Source organism: Periplaneta americana, chromosome 8 (genome assembly GCF_040183065.1).
Source record: "Periplaneta americana isolate PAMFEO1 chromosome 8, P.americana_PAMFEO1_priV1, whole genome shotgun sequence".
Lineage (NCBI taxonomy): Eukaryota > Metazoa > Arthropoda > Insecta > Blattodea > Blattidae > Periplaneta > Periplaneta americana.
The window spans coordinates 43,592,605-43,619,548 of NC_091124.1; the positions used below are offsets into that span (position 1 = coordinate 43,592,605).

At 33.2% G+C, this 26,944-nt stretch overlaps 1 protein-coding gene across 4 annotated transcripts in view; it reads left to right on the forward strand.

Moving 5' to 3' along the window:
* Positions 1-26,944, forward strand: part of Blimp-1 (PR domain zinc finger protein 1) — a 454,433-nt gene that overhangs the window by 340,765 nt on the left and 86,724 nt on the right. For all 4 annotated transcript variants that reach the window (XM_069832827.1, XM_069832830.1, XM_069832829.1 and 1 more), the window contains one exon: positions 10,845-11,036. In XM_069832827.1, coding sequence (XP_069688928.1) covers positions 10,845-11,036 — 192 coding nt within the window. The remainder of the gene's footprint in view (positions 1-10,844; positions 11,037-26,944) is intronic.

Sequence of the window (26,944 nt, forward strand, 5' to 3'; positions counted from 1 at the left end):
TCAGAATTTCATGTCTTAATATTGAACAAATTTACAATTGAGGGGCGTTTTCACAAAACTCGTTATCTACAAAATCTTCTTTTTTTCAAGACAACTCTTTTCTAAAATACACAACTGTAGATACCGAGTTTTGAAAAATCTCTTTTATTTCAAGATCAATTTACTGATATAATTACCAACTTTAGCTTAATTCTGATAGCACCATTGGATTCTCCTGACCCTGTTTTGAAAAATCTCTTTTATTTCAAGATCAATTTACTGATATAATTACCAACTTTAGCTTAATTCTGATAGCACCATTGGATTCTCCTGACCCAAAAACATAAGCATACGCTAAAACCTCAAAATCTAAAAAAAATATAGATAATGAGTTTTGTGAAGATGCCCCTCAATTTCATTTTTTTAACTTTTCCATAAAAATCGTTGTAATTATAAATGCAACATAGAAACTTTTCATAATACTAGACAACAGTTCGTTAAAATACGCGTACATTACATTACGAAATATGGGTATGTAATTTATTACCTTATTTATGTATGAATAATTTGTTGGTGAATTGAAATGTTGGATAGTTGGAATTTTTTCAAATTCTGCTTAGAGGTCTAAATACAAATATCCCACTGTACTGATAACCGCAACTTTAACATTTACAGTGTTCTGCGCACTCCAGAAAACAAATCGAGGCAAAGCGCATTTAAATTCCCATAGTCAACAAAAAAAGGCTAAATTTAAACTAAATGTATTTGCAGTCAATAGTGGCTTTGTGACATTACAGTGTTTTGTATAATTTGAATTGAAGCCTTTTCGTGTTGTTGCAGTCGGATATTTGAGGCTGTTGCCGTATTGTGTACGAGCTTTGTCACGTTCAGTGCAGCTAAAGTTCAAAGTGATACCTGTCCTGTATCATTCATATATAAGCGCGACTGCCAACAATTTTCTATTGATAACGCAAACACAGATACAATCATATTGTCATAATCAGTCAGGAATTAGGCCGTTGTACATGTATTTCGGCCTCGTGCTGTGCACCTTCTAAAGGATTTGCTTTCTAAGCAAATAATGCAACGCAAAACAAAAGGAAGGCGAGATGTAGGCAGATATAGGAAGCGATTGGCTGAAATCGGAACAGGTTTGATGACCCAATACATGTATGATGATGATGATGATGATGATGATGATAAAATTATCGAAAAATTGAGCAGCTCCCGGCCGTCAGTAAATACTCCTCACTTAGCTGGCAAAAAGTGTTGAATACACGCCATTTTGGGTGTCACGTGACAGTGTAAGCATATATATTCACGGAGGAGGGCAACTCACCTACTCTCTCCAAGTGCATTCCCTTTCTGTTAGTACGGGCAGTTAATTTTTATATCTGTCTGTGGAGATCTGTATGCATAGGTTTCGACACGAGTTCACTAGTAGTTACTTTATGAGATTGCATGATCAGAACTCAAATTTACTAAAAATGTTCTGTAAAATACATTAAATGGCATGCTACCTAATATTATTTATTTATTTATTTATTTATTTATTTATTTATTTATTTATTTATTTATTTATTTATTTATTTATTTATTTATTTATTTATTTATTTATTTATTTATTTATTTCAAACTAGCTGTACGCATGCGCTCCGCTGCACTTGTTAGAAATAAATATAAAGTAATTATATAATTAAAATAGGACATCTGGTCCAGGGAACATTCGTGTTTGATAGAAAGATAAATCGTTTAATATGTCACTTAATTTAAATTGTATTTAAATAATTAAAATGCGATCATTTTAGTCTAGAGACCACTCATTTCCTTTAACATATTTCTTAATTGTTATTACATGCAAATAATTAAAATGCGATCATTTGGTTCAGAGAACATCCTTTTTGGTGCAATTTGGTCCATCAAAATTTTGCTTGGAATGAAACGTATCGGAAATCATTTTTAAAGAAACTTTCGTTATGCAACATTTTTCACAAAAGTTAATAATAAGGGAGATATTTCGATTTATTTAATTCAAGCAACCTTATAACCTCCCTTTTAATTAAAGTATTTTGAATGCTATATAGCCTAAAATCTAAGTTACAACGAACTTAATTTATATTTCAATTTTCATATAAATCGGTTCAGCCATTATCGCGTGAAAAGGTAACAAACATCCAGATAGACAGACAGACAGACAGACATACAGACATACAAACAAAAATTTCAAAAAAGCGATTTTCGGTTTCAGGATGTTAATTATACATGTTAACACCAATTATTTTTTGGAAAATCGAAAATTACCAGAAAAATTTTGGCTACAGATTTATTATTAGTAGCTATAGATATGGGATGAAGATAAATGCAAACAAGACAAAGACCATGATCATAGGAAGAAAAGTAAAGAAGGTAAACTTGCGAATTCTAAATGAGGCAATAGAGCAAGTGGACAGCTTCAAATACTTGGAGTGTACTATAAACAGTAACATGAGCTGCTGCCAGGAAGTCAAAAGGAGAATAGCAATGGCCAAGGAAGTTTTTAATAGAAAAAGGTGCATCTTCTGCGGACCTCTGGAAAAAGAACTAAGGAAGAGACTAGTGAAGTGCTTTGTGTGAAGTATGGCATTTTATGAGGCAGAAATATGGACATTACGACGAAGTGAAGAGAAGCTGTTAAAACCACTTGAAATGTGGATTTGAAGAAGGATAGAGCGTGTGAAATGGACAGACAATAAAAAACGAAGTTGTGTTGGAAAGAGTGGGTGAAGAAAGAATGATGCTGAAACTGAAGATAAAAAGGAATTGGCTGAGTCACTGGCTGAGAAGAAACTGCCCAGGAAGAAATGGTGAACGGGAGAAGAGTTCGAGGCAAAAGAAGATATCAGATGATAAACGACATTAAGATATATGAATCACATGCGAAGACTAACAGGAAGGCAGATAATAGGAAAGATTGGAGAATGCTGGGTTTGCAGTGAAAGACCTTCCCTTGGGCAAACATTATTTATTTATTTATTTATTTACTTATTTATTTATCTAGTGGAGTCAAGGCCATCAGATCTTCCCTATAACATATTGTTGACTATTAACATATTATCTGCCTTCTGATTTCAGTGCAGAATAAAGGCTGGTTCACAATAAACCGGGAACGGAAACGAGAACGGAAATAATGTTAAAATGAATTTATTTAAATGTGAGCATTCACAATTAACTATTGTGAATGCTCACATTTAAATACATTTATTTTAACATTATTTCCGTTCTCGTTCTCGTTGTCGTTTCCGTTCCCGGTTTATTGTGAACCAGCCTTAAATAGCTGCGTTTGTAATCGCTAAGCAGCAGCAACAGTATTCCAGAACAGCTGTTTTATGTAGCTTACACTTTTTAATTGGTTATTTGACGACGCTTTATCAACTGCCGAGGTTATCTAGCGTCTGAATGAGATGAAGGTGATAATACCAGCGAAATGGGTCCAGAGTCCAGCGCCGAAAGTTACGCACCATTTGCTCTCAATGGGTTGAGGGAAAACCCCTGAAAAAAACATCAACTAGGTAACTTGTTCCAGCCAGGTTTTGAACCCGGGCCCGCTTGTTTCACGGTCAGGCATACTGTTATTCCACAGCAGTGGACGGCGTATAGTTACAGGCATTAATATTCTAATCGAAGAATCGCAATATTGATAAAGCGTCGTAGAATAACCTACTATATATATATATATATAAATGAATATGACAATGCACTATATTTTAACAGTTTGCAACAATGAGGGTGTTAAGAATCATCTCTATAATAAATACAAATGTTGATTAAAAAACGGAAAATCTCAGAAGTTAGGAATAGGAACTTTGAAATGTCATATTGAAAAGACGACAGAGCTGAATCAATCGAAGTCTCCACATTAATAATTCATACACCGTTACTTGCTGTCACAGTGTAACCTTACAGGGGATATCGACATGAATTAAATTAAGTAATATCCATTACTTTAAGATATGGTGTAAATGGAGAAGTTACCTTCTGCAGAGAAGATTGTAGCAATTGCAAGGTAATGTAATATGATACTTCAACTATAAACTAGGTAATACATTTCTAATGGAAGTGTTATCTATATCGAATAAGGAGAATCAGTGATAATAAAAGGCATGTATCGCCGTTGGAAAGGCGTTCAGGAATTCAACTGGAAATGTTTATTCCCAGGAACATACCACGTGCAACCGTGATCAAATCAGATATCCACTCATGTTCCTGCTGTAATGTCTTCCACTTGTTTCCTGTATTGAATTGAAGCTTTTACACCAACAGCGTTCTATCTTCTTTAAAAGAGCATATACAAAAAAAAATACATTAATATTCCCAGTGGACTAGAAAAACTTCATGACATTCTGAATTGACTATACATGCTTGGACACATATATTCTCAATGTATTACATAGCACTCAGTAACATGTTCTGGTCCGACTACCTAAATATCGTAGACATCTATTTTGAATGGATTAAATAACATCCATTGATATATTGTGAATCGATTGCATCAATTTCATTGTCATTATTTTGAATGAATTACAAATATTTTTTTACGATAATGTGTACTAAGTGCGTAAAGCGAGCCTTTAAAACACTAGTGTGTAAAAAAAGTAAGTAATGACTTTACGTACTGCTAAACAAAATGCAATATTCAAAGTACTGTACACACTTCATTCAGTAAGAAATTAATGCAGTACCTCGATTTTTCATGACGTAAATATTACACGTAACAAATTTAACATTCATATTTGCATTTTATCCCGTATTATTCTAAAGTCACATATGTAGTAGGCCTACTTAATGCTTGCATAGTTTCAAGGATCTGAAGTAACTTCGCTTTTCATAAATGGCTATTATTCCATGGGCACTTGTTTCTTTTCTTTTTTTTTTATCATGGCCGGTTTAGACGACCATTTCATCGTAAACATGAATAAAATACGATTTTATATGGATACTTAGTCCTTAATGGTTGTGAGTTTAGACGGCCATGAAATCGTGATCTTATAATTCTCTTCAACTTGATATATTTATTTAATGTAAATTTGTGCTATCGTAGAAAAAACATTGTATGCTACACATTCGTAAAGTTATATTTTTGGCCTTCATATGCTCGTGAAACTCGGCTACACCTCGTTTCACAAACTTTAGACTCCTGCCAAACAGAGGATCTTTACGAACTTGTAGCATAAATAACTATTTTAGCACATATCCTGAATAGATTACAAAAATTGCATTAGCTCATATTCTGAAAGGATTACATAAAATTCATTAGTACATAGTCTGAATATATTAAATAAAATTCATTAGCAAATATTTCTTATGGTTTACATAAAGTTCACAGTACATAGTCTTAATGGATTACAAAAAATTTAACATATATTCTGAATGGATTAAAAAAATTCATTAGCACGTATTGTGAATGGATTACAAGAACTTCATTAGCACATATCCTGAATGGATTTCCAAAAAATCATTGGCACATATTCTGGATTTCAGAAAATTCATTAGCACATATTCTGAATCCATAACATAGAATTCAGTACTGAATGTATTACATAAAATTCACTAGCACATATTCTGAATGGATTACAAAAAAGTCATTAGTAATATTCTGAATGGATTTCAAAAAATTCATTAGCACATATTCTGAATGGATTTCAAAAAATTCATTAACACATATTCTGAATGGATTTAAAAAAAAATCAGTAGTATATATCTTGAATGGAGTTCAAAAAATTAATTAGCACATATTCTGAATGCATTGCATGTAATTCAATACTAAATATATTACATAAAATTCAATAGCACATATTCTGAATGGATTACAGGAAATTAATTAGCACATATTCTGAATGTCTTACATAAAATTCATTAGCATATTATTTTTTGAATGCATTACAGAATGTATTGTATAGAATTCATTACTCATTGTATTTAAAAAAATCCATTAGCACATAGTCTGAATGAATTAAATAGAATTTATTATCATATATTATTCTAAATAATTACAAAAAATTCATTAGCACATTGATTTCAAAAAAGTCATTAGTACATATTATGAACGGATTTCAAAAAATTCATTATCACATATTCTAAATGGATTTCAAAAAATTCATTGTCACATATTCTGAACGCATTACATAGAATTCATTATAATTGTGTGCCTACCATTTACTCAAAAAAAAACAACAATTTTTTGTAAGCTTTGTCTTCTAGGCAGCCTTCACTTGGAGGAAGCCTAATCAAATTTATTCAAAATAAATACATAAAAATCACTAGCACATATGCTGAATGGATGATATGAGATTCAGTACTGCATTGTACGTAATAATAATGATATAATAATAACAACAATAATAATATAATAATCATATTTATCTAATCTGGCTGAGCTGAGGCCAGCAGGTCTTCGCTTCTGACTTTACTCTAATTGAATACAATAGCTTTACAATACAATAATAAGTTGAAAGTACAACAATAATGTGACAGTGAATAACAATAATAATATTAATAGTAATAGTAATAGTAAATAATAAAAATAAAATTAATAATAATAATAAATAATAATAATAATAATAATAATAATAATAATAATAATGAAACTAAGGTAAGTAGTGTTAGTGAAAAAAATAAACATCAATAGAAGTTATAATATAATAATATTTTATTATTATTGTTATTATTATCATGATGATGATTATTATTATTATTATTATTATTATTATGATTATTATTATCGGTACTAATACAGTAACATCATGAAGTTATTTTGAATGTTTGTAGTGTTAGAAATATATAACCATTTAAAAAACTGAAAAAAAAATTGAAACAACTTTTATTGGTAACGTGAATTACTACTTGATAAATGCTTGTTTGGTTTCGAGAAGAAGAAAGAAAGTAGAAAAGTATGAAGATGTTCGGTGGCCGGGTATGAATGGTACTGAGGATGCTGTGATTGTGTCTAAATTATAGTGAGAGGATAAATTTTGAAAACGACATTTTGTCTGATCCTATCTGATAATGTTTGAACACATGGATCAACCCCATTCACGTAACATTATTTCGACCCCAGGCAGCCATGACATTGACAACACTTGTTGTACTTAGTTTCAATGCACCTTGCTCTCTCGGCAACTTCTCTGACGTCAGTGTCACGCGTGTCTGCTTACTGTTGCAGGCGTTTTACTCTGTTATTGCTAAAAAGTTATCGGATGTTGGCTACATGTTGAATAGGCTGAAGTCGTTTGTTTCGTTATTCCTTTTTTTTTAATGTAAATAAAAGAAGATCAATTTCGGATTCCTTGCTACATATTTTCTTTATTTAATTCCATGTACACCATAATTACTAATTTAACTGTGAGACTATGACATGTTCATAATGTGTATGTCCGCTTCATGTATTCATCTGCAATTGAACAATTGAAGTAGATTTGACCATATAACGCCGTCTTTTTGAACCTCTTTCATTGGTCCACTTAAAAGAACAAAGAGTACCACATTCTTTATCTGTTCTATTTAGAATATTATTCAACTCTATTCTAAAATATCTGAAAACTCGCTTTGAACACCTTTCAACGTTACGGAATCAACATCAGGCCGCTCTTCGTCACCGTACCTCTTTCTATTTATCCTCTTTCATCCTGTCAGCACAGTCTAGTATACACAGTCGCGAAGCTCAATACGTAGTAAATATGCAAACATTAGATAGTTGCTCACCACTAGGATCGCTAATATCGCCTCATTACAGGCAATGCAAAATAGAACCGTCACAGTCTATTGTTTCTAGCACCCTCAAAACTCAAGCTTCGTGACTGTATATAGTAAACTGTGCTGTCAGTTTGTCGCCCATGCAACACCTTACCTTGTTATACCGAGCGGTTATTTAGTTTAAAATAAGAATATTAAAAATTAATACTTTTGTATCGACTTGATTTATCTTACCGGATTTTATAGGTTGGGCCTATACTGTGTGCTTATATAAAATGTCACTTAGATCTAGCATAAAGTATAATTAAACTCCTACTCAGTTGGTAGAGCAGCTGGTTACGGACTGGAAGGTCCGGGGTTCGATCCCAGGTGGTGACAGGATTTTTTCTCGGTGCCAAACTTTCAGAACGGCCCCAAGGTTCACTCAGCCTTCTATAAAATTGAGTACCGGGTCTTTCCCGGGGGTAAAAGGCGGTCAGAGCGTGGTGCCGACCACACCACCTCATTCTAGTGCCGAGGTCATGGAAAGCATGGGGCTCTACCTCCATGCCCCCCAAATGCCTTCATGGCATGTTACGGGGATACCTTTACCTTTTTTTTTTACTCTGAAGTTGTAGCATTATGGCCCTACTTTCAAATTGAACAGCATATTTTATTGTAATTTGTTCCTTCTGTAAATTAATTAAGTATGACAGTCTTATGTTTTGGAATTATATGAAGACATTTTGGGGAGCAAATGTTAAAAGAAACTCAAGTCAGATTACACAACATTACACGAAAACAAATTCTAAAATTTGGCAGTGAAGCATGAGCCAAAAAATAAAAGGAGAAATCTAGAATACTGGCAGCTCAAATGAAGTTTCTGACATCAATTTTAGGATTTACAAGATTAGACCACCAGAGGACTGAAGATATTAAAGAAAAATTAAAAGTTAAAAATATAATAACAGAAATAGTAGAATACAGAGAGAAATGACAAAAAAACATGTTGAAAGAATGCAAAATTTCCGTTATCCAAAGGCATGTCTATCGTACAGACCAACAGGACGACGAGATCAGGGAAGACTACAAACAAGATGGTTAGAACAGTGAACGGAAACAGACAAAAGTGTCTAGACCGGAAAGTCAGAAGAGAAGAAGAAGACGAAAACTCTTACGTTTAGTTATTATTTCATTATATTATGTAAGCTAAATAGGTTGCTAGAATAACTTATTATATAATGAATTTATATTTAAGTACTACTATTAATATTACTACTGCTATTATTTATTTATTTGTATGCGTATATCACTTCTGATAGTGTACAGGAGAAGGCCTCATTGCCTTAACTCTGCCAGAATAACTAAATTTAATGAACTGTAGGTAAAGTAAATGATAATATGACAAAACAACAAGTGGAAGCAAAGATTCAAGAATTACTTCTGAATTATATAAGATTATTATTATTATTATTATTATTATTATTATTATTGTTATTATTATATTTTGACATTATGAAAGAACTGCAGATTGAACCGATTACGGAATACCTACAGAAATACAGACAAAACTGGAGATCACATGTCATCAGAACGCCTCATTCTAGAATTCCACGCCAAATTTTAAATTACCATCCTGTGGGCAAGAGGTTCTTGGACAGACCGTTCAAGCATTGCAAGACAGCGTAACGGGCCACTAGGCCCAATACATGCAAGGATGATGTTTATTATTATTGTTATTATTATTATTATTATTATTATTATTACTTGGTTATTTAACGACCCTGTATCAACTACGAGGTTATTTAGCGTCGATGGAATTGGTGATAGCGAGATGATATTTGGCGAGATGAGGCCGAGGATTCGCCATAGATTACCTGACATTTGCCTTATAGTTGGGGAAAACCTCGGAAAAAACCCAACCAGGTAATCAGCCCAAGAGGGAATCGAACTCGCATCCGAATGCAACTCCGGATCGGCAGGCAAGCGCCTTAGCCGACTGAGCTACGCCGGTGGCTTATTATTATTATTATTATTATTATTATCATTATTATTATTATTATTATTATTATTATTATTATTATTATTATTATTATTATTCTTTACCTTTTAACTTCGCTTTAGAAAATGCCATTAGGAAAGTTCAGGATAACACAGAGAGTTTGGAATTGAACGGGTTACATCAGCTCCTTGTCTATGCGGATGACGTGAATATGTTAGGAGAAAATCCACAAACGATTAGGGAAAACACGGAAATTTTACTTGAAGCAAGTAAAGCGATCGGTTTGGAAGTAAATCCCGAGAAGACAAAGTATATGATTATGTCTCATGACCAGAATATTGTACGAAATGGAAATATAAAAATTGGACATTTATCTTTTGAAGAGGTGGAGAAGTTCAAATATCTTGGAGCAACAGTAACAAATATAAATGACACTCGGGAGGAAATTAAACGCAGAATAAATATGGGAAATGCCTGTTATTATTCGGTTGAGAAGCTTTTATCATCTAGTCTGCTGTCAAAAAATCTGAAAGTTAGAATTTATAAAACAGTTATATTAACGGTTGTTCTGTATGGTTGTGAAACTTGGACTCTCACTCTGTGAGAGGAACATAGGTTAAGAGTGTTTGAGAATAAGGTGCTTAGGAAAATATTTGGGGCTAAGAGGGATGAAGTTACAGGAGAATGGAGAAAGTTACACAACGCAGAACTGCACGCATTGTATTCTTCACCTGACATAATTAGGAACATTAAATCCAGACGTTTGAGATGGGCAGGGCATGTAGCACGTATGGGCGAATCCAGAAATGCATATAGAGTGTTAGTTGGGAGACCGGAGGGAAAAAGATCTTTGGGGAGGCAGAGACGTAGATGGGAGGATAATATTAAAGTGGATTTGAGGGAGGTGGGATATGATGATAGAGACTAGATTAATCTTGCACAGGATAGGGACCGATGGCGGGCTTATGTGAGGGCGGCAATGAACCTTCGGGTTCCTTAAAAGCCATTTGTAAGTAAATATTATTATTATTATTATTATTATTATTATTATTATTATTATTATTATTATTATTATTATTATTTAAAATAAGATAAAATAAATAAGTAATAATTCCTTAAGCAACTAACGATGTGTTTACGATGATCTGTGTTGCAGGAGAGTATGGAGGAGGGCGGGGCCCCGGACGCGGACGGCAGCTGGGACCTGTCCAGCATGCGGGAGGACGAGTTCGAGCAGCACGTGGTGTACATCGTGCCCGACCTGCCCACGGATCCGGGCTGCCCCAACCGCGCCGAGAGCTCGCTGCCGCGCAACCTGGTACTCAAGCCGTCCCAAGCACTCAGCGACGTGAGTACCATTCTCATGCCTCCATGATAATATGTATTCTTCAGACCACTCATTAGATCCAGGTACCCAGCTTTGAAGCCGTTAGCCCTGTGCATTAGCATTTTTCCTTGTTAAAAATATTTCCTCATACTACAAAGTGATTTGTATAGAACTAACACATTTCTTTCTTTATTTATTTCAAAACGAATGATGCTAAAGTCTGTGTGATGAATCTTGTCTCACTGTGAAAAGAGAGAGAAAGGAGATATGTCTTACCTCGTCTGTGTTGTTATTGCGATGAGGGGAGTGAAGCGATCCAGTGGCGGAAAGTACTAGTTGATACATTCTGAAGCGCAAAATAAAGTAACAAAATATCTCTCTTCGTACTGTATAATTCCATCACTGAGCCTGTACAATAACAAGACTTTGAAAGGAATCCTGAAAATTTACAACCCTCCTATAATCTCCACACTCATTTGAAGGGACTTGGTTTTATTGCTACTGAGACAAGATAAGCCTTACCAGGTATAGCCACAATTTTTTATACCTCAAATGTAGAGTATCTTTGGGAGATTACTAACCTCTATAGCAAATGTTGGAAATTATTTATTTATTCGGCTGGAAATTCACTTAATGACCAGTTTTTAACGTCAAATTAAGTAGAAGTTTTTGATGGGCAAGTCTGAGTTTGTCAAGAATATACAGCGTGAAAGTAAGCCGTTTGTCTATTGTTATTCCTAGATATTTGAGCCGTTCAGAGCAGAAGTGGTGTAAGTCAAGAATGGGTAATGAGGGTTAAAGTAAACATTCTGTAAAATACAGCGCAAAGTAGCAATTAATATTCAATTTATTTAAACCATTATTAGTCAGTGGATAGCAAGAAGGACATATTACAGCGTAATTTACAGCAGTCATAGTTCAGGTTTTAATACAGGAAATTCTGATGTTAACTTAAATACTTCAACAAATTGTTAAAGTTAACAACTGTTCAGTCCACCGCTGTGGAGTAACGGTTAGTATATCTGACCGTGAAACAAGTAGGCCCGAGTTCGAATCCTGGTTGGGACAAGTTTTCTGGTTGAGATTTTTTCCGGGGTTTCCCCTCATTTTCCCAGAAAATGCAGGGTAACCTTCGGCACTGGACCCTAGACTCATTTCACCGGCATTATCACCTTCATGACATCTACACTCTAGATAACCCTTGCAGTTGATAAAACGTCATAAAATAACCAATTAAAAACAACTGTTATGGAACAGTTTTTATGTTAAATTTATTATTAATCAGTATCTGCTGGTGAAACTGGCCCAAAATGTGCTTCCTTCCGAAGTTATAACACAAGGTTGCGAAATTAAATTTTGGTTCAAAGCGTTTAATATCGAAGATTGATTTAGATTAATTGTTGGCTTCTGTTGAAGGATCTGAAGTCAGATTTTGCCTATCACGTACGAAAAAAAAATTGTATAATTATTTGAAGAATTGCTATATTTAAAGCTCCATTCATGCAATATTAACACATTTAAATACAGAAATCAAGTAATCTTTGAAAATGGTTGAACTGTAAACAAAATCAAACAGCACTATCTTGTTCACATTCACAATTTAGGTTCAACTCGTTCCAAGTCTCATGCAGACACTTCATTTTTCGTTACCGCTTCCTCTTCATCTGGAAGTTGTGCCTTCGAGATTGTCTTCCATGTTGCAGCTCCACATTGTCTCTTTTCATAGACCAACAGTAGTCGGCCATCATCACTTCATCTATCTGCCTTGATAACTCTTTTCTATTTCTTTCATATCTTGATGAACCCTTTCTCCGTGTTCTTCGCTGTAAACTCCAATCAAGATGGCTATGAAGGAAATGGATTTTAATGCTCATTTTGCATCCTAAGTTTATCATAACAACATATATTCCACAAAGTTTTTGAAATCTGGATGTTTCTTATTCCCCAAGAAATTGTCAGCAACATTCTTAAATCCTGTCCAAGCTAGTCGCTCTTCTTGGGTTATTAAATTTTCAGAGTGTTCATCTTACATCAAACTTGTTATGTTGGGTCCCACATATATTCCGTCTTTAAGTTTAACCTCAGAGAGAAAGGAAAATTTAGAACTTGTATATTTAAAACAATGCAATGCTTCACAAACTATTTCATTATTCCCAGTTCAATGTGAAGAGGCGGCAAGATGTTTTTCTCTCGTGTTACTTCAAAATTATCACATGACTGTAATACGTCTATGTACACTACTTCTAGACAACTCGAGAAGTATCGGTTGTTTCACAGTCTATCGTGTTTAATGACTTTACGATAGATTATATCGATTGTAGTATAAGATCACGCGCGAAATTTAAATATAGCGCATTTAAGTAATTACATAAAAACTGTGAGTGTTTGAAGAAAATGAATTTCATTTTTTCAGAAAACATGAAAAAGTAATTCAAAATGACTCTTCGTCATGTAAAGCGCCAAAACATGGCAACCCTGTGTAATCGAAGTCAATGTGGTTATTCTCCATGCTGTCCGTGCTTTCCTGGAGGTTGAAGAAAACTGGCGGTGGAAAAGCCGCTCTTATGTACGAGGTCTTGGAATAGTATTGTAGTCATAAGTTTAATTGAACTTCCTGGAAAGTAATGCGATCTTGGAGCGTATCTATAGAGACGTAATATGTATCCAAGAAACATTGTCAATTCTCTTCTTCATTGTAACTGTAAATTAGAAGATGGAACAGCGCATTATGGCGGATAAGATGAAATCAAACCACCAAATTGGGGAAAGAGAAGTTGTTGCAAACATAATCAAGTGTTGTGAGGAGGAAAACCTATAACACGCTTCCCGGAATCTCTTGATAAAGCGTATGAGAGAGCAGATAAATACTTTGCTAACTGTATTATCTCCGTCAAGAGAAGAAACGAAAAGCTTGGAAAACAACCAAACGAGCTTCAAACTACTTCGGGAGATGTAAAATAAATATATAGGGTTCTTCAATTAGTAACGAAATAAATATACAGGGTGTTTAAAAAATAACACATAATTGCAATTAAAATTGAATGCGACAATTTTGGACAAAATGCTCAGATACATCAAACCTTACATTTATAATGAGAATATTTTTATGGATGCAAAATATTTTTCCGATTATTGTTGTGAAAATCATAACGTTACCGAGAACATTTTTAAATGACACTGTGTAGTATTTCAACGTTATCTGAAACAACATGTCTATGTAATATTTAATTTGTTCTGTGCATAAGCACTATGTTACCAATTTTATCGTTTATACATTTTGTATGTATGTATGTATTTATTCACACTTCAAATGGGCATAATACCCGGTGGCAGTGGTAACTAATTATACTCAATAATGACAATAATAAATACAATTAATAATAAATTAATAATAATACTAATAATAATAATTAATACTAATAAATAATAATAATGTAGCACGTATGGGCGAATCCAGAAATGCATATAGAGTGTTAGTTGGGAGGCCGGAGGGGAAAAAGACCTTTAGGGAGGCCGAGACGTAGATGGGAAGATAATATTAAAATGGATTTGAGGGAGGTGGGATATGATAATAGAGAATGGATTAATCTTGCTCAGGATAGGGACCAATGGCGGGCTTATGTGAGGGCGGCAATGAACCTCCGGGTTCCTTAAAAGCCAGTGAGTAAGTAAATAAATAATAATAATAATAATAATAATAATAATAATAATAATAATAACAGGGAGCATCCAAAATTAAATGAAGCACCATCACTTAAAAGACAAACTCGAAGGCAGAACTTCCAGATGAAGAGGAAGCGGTAACGAAAAATGAAGTCTCTGCATGAGACTTGGAGTGAGTTGAACCTAAATTGTGAATGTGAACAAGATAGTGCTGTTTGATTGGAGAACGCTGGGTTTGCAGTAAAAGACCTGCCCTTGGGCAGAACACAATGAATGAATGAAAGATGCAAGGTTTCTAAGCAATCTGACTTGGATTTCTGGAAGAGTACTATATGCTGTACTATAATTATATGAGTTTGCATACATTTTCAGTGTGACATTCTCAACCCTTTTAAGGAATAAAAATTTCTGGAGCATACCATGCTATAATTCAAGCTTTTAAACGTAAAAATACATTTGGGGCTGCACATTAGATGAAAGCCATGCGTAGACCTATTGTAGTTTGTAAGGCAAATGCGATTGTGGTGCCGCACTTCTTAAAATTGTGTTTGATATTTCACTCATGTCAGACCATAGGCCCATTTCTTTCCAATGAGTAGATCTATAAATGTCTTCTGAGAATTTTGTTGTTATTATTATCATCATTATCATCATCATCATCATCATCATAAATGCTCAGACTTCTGATTGCATATGAATATATTTTGAATAAGTTTTTGAAAACGTTTCGCTTGCGCACTGTTGGCTTGGGTAGCCCTGTTATACGTTTTAAAACTGAAATAGGACAAGAAAGAGAGAGAAAAGTTAGATTCAGGCAAAGATAAAAAGTTTGATAAAATATATTAGAGTCAGTAAAGTCGCGAACTGTGATATGAATTCGTTGTTTATGACTGTAGATGGCTTCTACTTGACTGCCGCATTTTATATAGATAAAGCACGAACGTTAAATGGCGACTAGAATACGAGGAAACTGCGCAGAGAGTTTCAAGCTGCCTCAATTAAATGTTGCAATCGCTGTTTTGTTGTGTGTTGTGCCGATAGCAGGGTTGCCAACCCTCCCTATTTCCCGGGATCTCCCGTATTTGCTCCTAAGTTTTAACAGTCTCCCGGCTCCCGTATTATTCTTCTCTTCGAGAATTCTTCTCACTTATTTTTGCATAATATAATTGTTTTTATTCCAAACATTTGATTTTGCCGTGAATGATGATTGTTTATATGATGAATATTGTTGATCAAGATATGCATTAAAATGTGTAGTCTTTGTAATGATAATGCTTGCCAGAAATGGGTTTTAATGCTCATCCGTCTAAAATCAAATTGTATTGTTGTTAAAAATTTGGAAAAACTGGCTAGTTTTGTTCTAAGCATACCAAGTAGTAAAACTCATACAAAGAGGATGTTTCATGTCATGAACAATAATTGGATAGATGTTCGAAACAGGAATACGACACATTTAATCAAATCAGAGCTGAAAACTGCAGTCGACTTCCACTATTACTTCCGGCAAAATCTGTCTCAAAATACTCTTAATTTAAGTCTAGCTGCCGAAGTGTAGAATGAAGTTGTTTTTAGAAGCGAATAATTTGTCTATTTCCTATGTGAAATTTTGTCTCCCGTATTTTCTTCAAAAACATTAAATCCAGACGATTGAGATGGACAGGGCATGTAGCTCGTATGGGCGATTCGAGAAATGCATATAGTGTGTTAGTTGGGAGGCCAGAGGAAAAAAGACTGGGGAGGCCGAGACGTAGATGGGAGAATAATATTAAAATGGATTTGAGGGAGGTGGGGTATGATGGTAGAGACTGGATTAATCTTGCTCAGGATAGGGATCGATGGCGGGCTTATGTGAGGGCGGCAATGAACCTCCGGGTTCTCTAAAAGCCAGTAAGTAAGTATTTTCTTCAAAAATAGTTGGCAACCCTAGTCGATAGTGGCATTATTATTATTATTATTATTATTATTATTATTATTATTATTATTATTATTATTATTATTATTATATTGGGAGATTTTTATTTGTCACAAAACAGTCAACTTAGGTACCGGTATGTGAAAGTGCATTTCACACATCGTGTACATATTGAAATTAAAATCAGTCAATACAACAGTAAAATAATAAAAATTATAGCAATAATAATTATAATAATAGAGACCGGGAGTTTAGGCATTATGAATCATTAAAATAGGCAGGCAAAAAGGCATCATAAATAGCTGAAATAGGCAGGCAAAAAAGGCATTATAAATAGCTAAAATACGCAATAAAAGGCAATTACAAAAACCTTGCACTAGACCCACAACCTTGCACTTTCCACAAATGGATTTCGGCAGCAAGAAAAGCTTTACATAAGTCGAATGCAAATTGAGATTATGTGGCAATTACTGTTGGAAGCGAAGAAATCTTCCCAGTAGCCTTGAAAAGTGCATTTTTGTGTTTGGTTGTACTGATATGTTGCGAGTTGAAATATTTAACTAGCTACAACAATATCGCAATGAAAACTGAAAGAAAAATAACGTTAGACCCGCACTCATTGTTGCCTTGTCAAATAAACACAAGCGATAATTAAAACGCTTACTGTTATACATTTTTTGCACGGCAGCACTCATTGTTGCAAAGAGAATATGAACTGACTGAAAGACAACAATATACATTCGGTGAAGTCACTTTCAATGTAGCGGTTATAGAAATAAATTAAAATATACCCTCAGGCAATTTTAATAATACATTAATAAATAATAGATAAATAATCAAATAAAGGCAATACATAAGCATTTATTTTGTAAATTAGGCATTTATATTATAGAAGGCGGAAAAGGGCAACATAAAACTGTGACGTTTTAATCACAAAAGTATAATTCCTACAGATTTACTTTCAAAATTAAGATAGATTTAACACATTTAAAAAGGCATTCTGCCAAACTTCCGGTCTCTGATAATAATAGACTAATGTTACTGTTATAACTAAGTGTATTATTACAATTCATGGGCCTATTTCATTGGTGTTCTCTTAAGAGCAATAAAAAATGATGACTTTGATTTTTTTACTGTTCCTTACGTCGGTAAAATATCCGAAAAATATTTCTAACACATCACGTATTGTTCTACCATACTCTGCAAAGTTGTGTCAGAACAACATTTTGTTAATTTTATTATGGAGCCGATGTACATCATAATGAGATAATAAAAATTGTAACTTTGTAATTCTTTATTTAAAATTCCTTTTAAGTTTCACAGACGATAAAATGATAATTGCAATTATTAACCTTTATTTCATAGACGATAAGATGATAATTGTAATTGTAATTCTTTATTTAACGTTCCTTTTAAACTACAGAAGCTATTCAGGGACGATAAGATGATAATTGTAATTGTAGTTCTTTATTTAACGTTCCTTTTAAACTACAGATTATTCATAAACGATAAGATGATAATTGTAATTATTAATCTTTATTTGACGTTCCTTTTAAACGACGGATTATTCATAGACGATAAGATGATCATTGTAATTATTAATCTTTACTTCACGTTCCTTTTAAACGACAGATTATTCATAGACGATAAGATGATCATTGTAATTATTAATCTTTATTTGACGTTCCTTTTAAACGACGGATTATTCATAGACGATAAGATGATCATTGTAATTATTAATCTTTACTTCACGTTCCTTTTAAACGACAGATTATTCATAGACGATAAGATGGTAATTGTAATTATTAATCTTTACTTCACGTTCCTTTTAAACGACAGATTATTCATAAACGATAAGATGATCATTGTAATTATTAATCTTTATTTGACGTTCCTTTTAAACGACAGATTATTCATAAACGATAAGATGATAATTGTAATTATTAATCTTTATTTGACGTTCCTTTTAAACGACGGATTATTCATAGACGATAAGATGATCATTGTAATTATTAATCTTTACTTCACGTTCCTTTTAAACGACAGATTATTCATAAACGATAAGATGATCATTGTAATTATTAATCTTTATTTGACGTTCCTTTTAAACGACGGATTATTCATAGACGATAAGATGATCATTGTAATTATTAATCTTTACTTCACGTTCCTTTTAAACGACAGATTATTCATAAACGATAAGATGATCATTGTAATTATTAATCTTTATTTGACGTTCCTTTTAAACGACAGATTATTCATAAACGATAAGATGATAATTGTAATTATTAATCTTTATTTGACGTTCCTTTTAAACGACAGATTATTCATAAACGATAAGATGATCATTGTAATTATTAATCTTTATTTGACGTTCCTTTTAAACGACAGATTATTCATAAACGATAAGATGATCATTGTAATTATTAATCTTTATTTGACGTTCCTTTTAAACGACGGATTATTCATAGACGATAAGATGATCATTGTAATTATTAATCTTTACTTCACGTTCCTTTTAAACGACAGATTATTCATAGACGATAAGATGGTAATTGTAATTATTAATCTTTACTTCACGTTCCTTTTAAACGACAGATTATTCATAAACGATAAGATGATCATTGTAATTATTAATCTTTATTTGACGTTCCTTTTAAACGACAGATTATTCATAAACGATAAGATGATAATTGTAATTATTAATCTTTATTTGACGTTCCTTTTAAACGACGGATTATTCATAGACGATAAGATGATAATTGTAATTATTAATCTTTACTTCACGTTCCTTTTAAACGACAGATTATTCATAAACGATAAGATGATCATTGTAATTATTAATCTTTATTTGACGTTCCTTTTAAACGACAGATTATTCATAAACGATAAGATGATAATTGTAATTATTAATCTTTATTTGACGTTCCTTTTAAACGACAGATTATTCATAAACGATAAGATGATCATTGTAATTATTAATCTTTATTTGACGTTCCTTTTAAACGACAGATTATTCATAAACGATAAGATGATCATTGTAATTATTAATCTTTATTTGACGTTCCTTTTAAACGACGGATTATTCATAGACGATAAGATGATCATTGTAATTATTAATCTTTACTTCACGTTCCTTTTAAACGACAGATTATTCATAGACGATAAGATGGTAATTGTAATTATTAATCTTTACTTCACGTTCCTTTTAAACGACAGATTATTCATAAACGATAAGATGATCATTGTAATTATTAATCTTTATTTGACATTCCTTTTAAACGACAGATTATTCATAAACGATAAGATGATAATTGTAATTATTAATCTTTATTTGACGTTCCTTTTAAACGACGGATTATTCATAGACGATAAGATGATAATTGTAATTATTAATCTTTACTTCACGTTCCTTTTAAACGACAGATTATTCATAAACGATAAGATGATCATTGTAATTATTAATCTTTATTTGACGTTCCTTTTAAACGAATGATTATTCATAAACGATAAGATGATAATTGTAATTATTAATCTTTATTTGACGTTCCTTTTAAACGACAGATTATTCATAAACGATAAGATGATCATTGTAATTATTAATCTTTATTTGACGTTCCTTTTAAACGACAGATTATTCATAAACGATAAGATGATAATTGTAATTATTAATCTTTATTTGACGTTCCTTTTAAACGACAGATTATTCATAAACGATAAGATTATAATTGTAATTTTTAAACTTTATTTGACTTTCCTTTTAAACGACAGATTATTCATAAACGATAAGATGATAATTGTATTTTTTAATCTTTATTTGACGTTCCTTTTAAACGACACATTATTCATAAACGATAAGATGATAATTGTACTTATTAATCTTTATTTGACGTTCCTTTTAAACGACAGATTATTCGTAAATGATAAGATGATAATTGTAATTATTAATCTTTATTTGACGTTCCTTCTAAACGACAGATTATTCATAAACGATAAGATGATAATTGTAATTATTAATCTTTATTTGACGTTCCTTTTAAACGACAGATTATTCATAAATGATAAGATGATAATTGTAATTATTAATCTTTATTTTACGTTCCTTTTGAACGACAGATTATTCATAAACGATAAGATGATAGTTGTACTTATTAATCTTTATTTGACGTTCCTTTTAAACGACAGATTATTCATAAATGATAAGATGATAATTGTAATTATTAATCTTTATTTGACGTTCCTTTTAAACGACAGATTATTCATAAACGATAAGATGATAATTGTATTTTTTAATCTTTATTTGACGTTCCTTTTAAACGACAGATTATTCATAAACGATAATATGATAATTGTACTTATTAATCTTTATTTGACGTTCGTTTTAAACGACAGATTATTCATAAACAATAAGATGATAATTATACTTATTAATCTTTATTTGACGTTCCTTCTAAACGACAGATAATTCATATATGATAAGATGATAATTGTAATTATTAATCTTTATTTTACGTTCCTTTTAAACGACAGATTATTCATAAACGATAAGATGATAATTGTAATTATTAATCTTTATTTCACGTTCCTTTTAAACGACAGATTATTCATAAACAATAAGATGATAATTGTATTATTAATCTTTATTTGACGTTCCTTTTAAACGACAGATTATTCATAAACGATAAGATGATAATTGTATTATTAATCTTTATTTGACGTTCCTTTTAAACGACGGAGGCTATTCAGAGATGATAAGATAATCGTAATTCTTTAGCGCTTATCGTATGGAAGCTGCTTTACCCTATGGCGTTAAAGAAGCTGTGGTAGAATATTAATTGGAAGAGAATCCGAACTACTGAAAGGAAACTTATTCGTGTAGCGGTTTTTGCCTCGAAAATTATCGCAGATCATCCCATAGATCTTGGGCAGTAATGTTTAGCTGGCATTTAATACCTCCCCGTGCTTCTTGATAGCATCATGCATCTTTCTCCCTTCGCCTTTTGAACTTACTCCAAGGTTAAGACGGTGCGGAGGGTGGCAGATTTCAGCAGACGCATTCCGGGGGCTGCTTAACCCCTGACCTTTGTGGCGTCCCCGCCGCCGCCGCCTGCGTGGGAGGGCCGCTTGACCCACTGACGAGCAACAAGTGGCACGTGTAGCGAGCTGCAGCAAAACAGGAGCGGCATTGATTTTGTGTCATAATCCGGACGTGTTTCGAAAACAACAGTTCCAGTAGTTTTCTTTCTTTTTGCGAAAATAATTATTATATATTTGTCTACCAGTGAGTTAATATACTGCATTTATTTAATATTTTGTTTTATTTACTTTGTAAATGTGCTAGCAGATAGCATGCAGCCAAATAACAGACTGGCATGAAAGCTTTCATATACATGGTGATTTAGAATAGCGGTGAATTGCGTTATTAGTATCTAAGTGAGTAGGTCACATCTACACAAATAATAATATAATTAAAACTATATTATGGTATTATCAGAGGGAGCGCTAGTGAGTTTTGATTAATTTCGGTCATTTTCTTTATCTTTTTAAAACACGGTGCCAAAAAACTTACGGTTTCTTGAATAATACTGTATTCATGATTTCATCGCGTCATTGATATTCTAATGTAAATTATAAACTTTAACAGCATATTACAATACAAGGTTGGAAAGTGCTTTTTTTTTTTTACAAAATCGAAGAAAAGTTTGAAAAACTCGCTCTGCTCGTTTTTAGTTTCCAAGATTTTGTAATGCACTTCACAAACGGGTATTGTACAACTTTTTTTTAACGACCATGTTTTTTAAATTTTTAAATAAAATATATTTTGCATTGAAAATTTAGAGCAATATTATTCCAGAGCCTTCGCAAAACTGTACTGTAATGGTAACTAAGTAACAATAAGTGTACTGTAATGGGTCTATTTCAGTATAGTTTTTATGTTATGAAGAATAGCTTTCTTAGCAACAAATTTTTGTGTGGGAATTTTAACTTTCAAGGCCTAACAACAACAGCTTTAAATGCAACAAAAAACAGAGTTTTGTTACAGTCCAATGCACTAGAAATAAAATATCTCCTGAATGCCTACATCTAGAGTAATGAAACTTTGCACAGATATCCATAACAGATCTGTGCATGAAATACTGCATTTATGTACACATATTTACAACATACTTACTTACAAATGGCTTTTAAGGAACCCGAAGGTTCATTGCCGCCCTCACATAAGCCCGCCAGCGGTCCCTATCCTGTGCAAGATTAATCCAGTCTCTATCATCATATCCCACCTCCCTCAAATCCACTTTAATATTATCCTCCCATCTACGTCTCGTCCTCCCTAAAGGTCTTTTTCCCTCCGGTCTCCCAACTAACACTCTATATGCATTTCTGGATTCGCCCATACGTGCTACATGCCCAGCCCATCTCAAACGTCTGGATTTAATGTTCCTAATTATGTCAGGTGAAGGATACAATGGGTGCAGTTCTGCGTTGTGTAACTTTCTCCATTCTCCTGTAACTTCATCCCGCTTAGCCCCAAATATTTTCCTAAGCCAAGTGCCAAATCTCAAAACCTTATTCCTTTGCTGTGGTCGTGCCAGAGAATCAGTCCTATTCCGAGGCTTATTGTAGGGATTCGTAACAAGTTGTTTTTTACGATGATGGGTTGTTAGCCCTTCTCCCAACCCCCGAGCTGGAGGACCACCTCTTATCGGCTGTCCACGACTGCTTATGCAATATATTCGCAGCTACCCTCCATATCTGGAGGCCGTCTCCTCTATCCGCAACCTGAGGACGCGCCATACCGTGGTGATAGGGATTATTATTATTATTATTATTATTATTATTATTATTATTATTATCATTACTATTATTATTATTATTATTATTATTATTATTATTATTATTATTATTATTATATCCGGCAATGAACTTGAAAAACAAAGGAATAAATGTCCAAAGCGACTTCTTTTTACTAACGAAGCATAGCTATTGCACCATTTCGTTATGGAGAGCCTTAGCTTGATTTTAAACTTTTAGGAAATTGATTATCTTTATATGAGGACCACATAAATTTTTATCAAGAATAGCAATTATTTTAATAAAAAAATATTTAAAAAATGTCTGGCAACATTTTAACAGAAAATTTTGAAAAAGAAAAATGTGTAGACTACATTTATTTTTGAAGTATACAGAGTCAGCTCTAAGTAATGTTTTTTTTTTTTTTAATTTCAGATAGTTGTTCTTTGAGATTTTTCAAACAAAAAAGTTTAATACAATTTTGCTCGTTTTTGCTTCGTTTTCGAGATAAAAATTAATTTATACGAAACATTTCATAACGTATTTTGGGAAAGCCATAGATTTAATTCCCAATATGCTCAGTCAGTTTAACAAAACAGTGTATTATGATAATAAATAATTGAAAGAATGTTAGTTTTGCCTTTAAATGTGCAGAAATTTGATCCGAACAAATGTAACTTTTCGTTTTGCGCATTATCTTAATATAAAACTTGTCAATATCCAAAAACTAACAATACTTCTTTTATTAAAATCGATGATTATAAAGTAGGAAGACCAAAATCTGTTGCTAATTATTTGAACTGCATCTACATAAATATTATTGACAACTTTAAACGTTCGAAATTGTGCAGAAGATGCTGCATTGGTTATTTAAAAGATACATTTAACACTGAATTCCCAGGTCTCAAATTTATTCCCACTATTGCAGCAAGAATCACGTACGTGATTAAATGTTTAGAAGAAAAAAACTTGCTAGCCTGCCGATCCGAAGCTCGGGCTAAGTTCAATAATTCTCGCTTGGGCTGATTACCTGGTTGGGTTTTTCCGAGTCTTTCCCCAAGCGTCAGAAAATACCAGTTAATGTAAGGCGAATTTTCGGCCTCACCTTATCTCGCCAATATAGTGTATGCGTGCGTGCGTGCGTGCGTGCGTGACTCTTGACTTAGTCCACATATTAAACATGTAGGCCCGTATTCATAGACATTCTTATCGCTGGCTTTCGGTGGATGTTCAGCGAACTAACATTTTTCGTATTCATAAACCAGTGTTAGCGATATGATATGATATGATATGATATGATATGATATGATATGATATGATATGATATGATATGATATGATATGATATGATATGATATGATATGATATGATATGATATGATATGATATGATATGATATGATATGATATGATATGATATGATATGATATGATATGATATATTATATATGATATGATATCCTCAATTCAAATGCTTCCAGTCGTTTCTCTTCACTTCGTCGTTATGGCCATGTTTCTTCCCCATAAAATGCTACACAAAGCACTTCACTAGTCTCTTCCTTAGTTCTTTCTCCAGAGGTCCGCACAAGATGCTCCTTTTTCTATTAAAAGTTTCTTTTGCCATTGCTGTCTTCTTTTGACTTCCTGACAGCATCTCATGTTACTGCTTATAGTATACCTTATTTTATTTCAAGGAGTGCAGTTCGGTGGCTCCTTTGAACACCCACTTACAGATTTATGACTTCCTACACAAACACCTCTGACAATTCCATCCTGTCCCCTCGTCCCAACATTGCACAGTTGCCACAATCCTGGTGACCCTTGAAATGAGACTGACGGGATTCTTGGAATTCGGAAAAGATGCGACAACTCTGCCTCCACGTGGATTTGACGGGAACCTGTCAATTCTTCTGAACGAGGGTTGCGATTGGTTACTAACAAGAGAAGACAAAATTTCCATCACAGTAAGGAAGACATTTATTTATGACAACCAATTAGTAGGGGGCAGTAGAAGGTCTGTCGGCAAAGTCCTTGCTATGAAACTGCAAATCATGAAAAAAAAAAAAATAAGTATACCTCTCAAGTATTTGAAGCTGTTCACTTGCTCTACTGCCTCATTTAGAATTCGCAAGTTTACCTTATTTATTTTTCTTCCGATAACTATGGAACATTTGAATCATTATTGTTACTAAATTATTTTAAGTCAAGAACGTAAAAAGCAAAAAAAGAAATTTCCGATATTGTCCTCAGGAAATATTTTAATCATATTTATTATAAGAATCATTGTGCTAAAATTTGTGATAAGTACTCTCTTTCCTTTCTCTTTGCAAAGTCCATTATAATGTAATTTGAAACTTACTTACTTACTTACTTACTTACTTACTTACTTACTTACTTACTTACTTACTGGCTTTTAAGGAACTCGGAGGTTCATTGCCGCCCTCACATAAGCCCGCCATTGGTCCCTATCCCTATTAATCCATTCTCTATCATCATATCCCACCTCCCTCAAATCCATTTTAATATTATCTTCCCATCTACGTCTCGGCCTCCCTAAAGGTCTTTTTCCCTCCGGCCTCCCAACTAACATTCTATATTCATTTCTGGATTCGCCCATACGTGCTACATGCCCTGCCCATCTCAAACGTCTGGATTTAATGTTCCTAATTATGTCAGGTGAAGAATACAATGCGTGCAGTTCTGTGTTGTGTAACTTTCTCCATTCTCCTGTAACTTCGTCCCTCTTAGCCCCAAATATTTTCCTAAGAATCTTATTCTCAAACACCCGTAGTCTCTATTCCTTGTAATTTGAAACTACAGACAAGTATTTTCATTTTAGAGCTGACTACTACAAATTAAAGTTGTTTAAAACAAATCCATTGTTGAAATAACATTCAGTGGGCAACACCATATTTTCTTGTCATTTAGCCTATTTTACTTGTACTCGAGATTTGAACTCATGTCCTCTACGTGAAATCTGACACTATGGCCGTCTGCTGAAGATGGATCTGATTCCGTCTTGAATGAATTAAAACAAATTTGCCCCTTCCCTAAACTTTGCAGACAGTTGATTTTCCAAAAAGCTGTAACTTGATTGCTGTCTCGTTCGCCAGACATGGAAGGGCTCGATGTCTGTGTCATTATGCAGTATGCAAACTACAGCCCTGTGCTGTAATGCGCATTTATCATCCCCTGTCATGGCGCACCAGACACGAACGGCGAGACGTTCGTGTGACTCTCATTTGCTTCTTTGTTGTGACGAGATCAGTAATTGGATAACACTGAAACGCAAACAAACAAATGAAAGCTGTGTAGTAACAAAATAAATTGTTTATTACACAACACTGGACCAAAATTATGTAAAGCGACCATTGGCTCTTACAAATGTACTTAAAACTATTGCGAAAATACAAGTTTACAGTACGGTATTCACGACTTAATTTATCAGAGCATTATGTATGTACATCAAATATAATAATTTTAGTACTAGTCTGTCTGTGTACAGCGATTTCTACTAAACTACTGGACGGATTTTGTTCGTATTCAGTATCTACGAGTCAATTTAT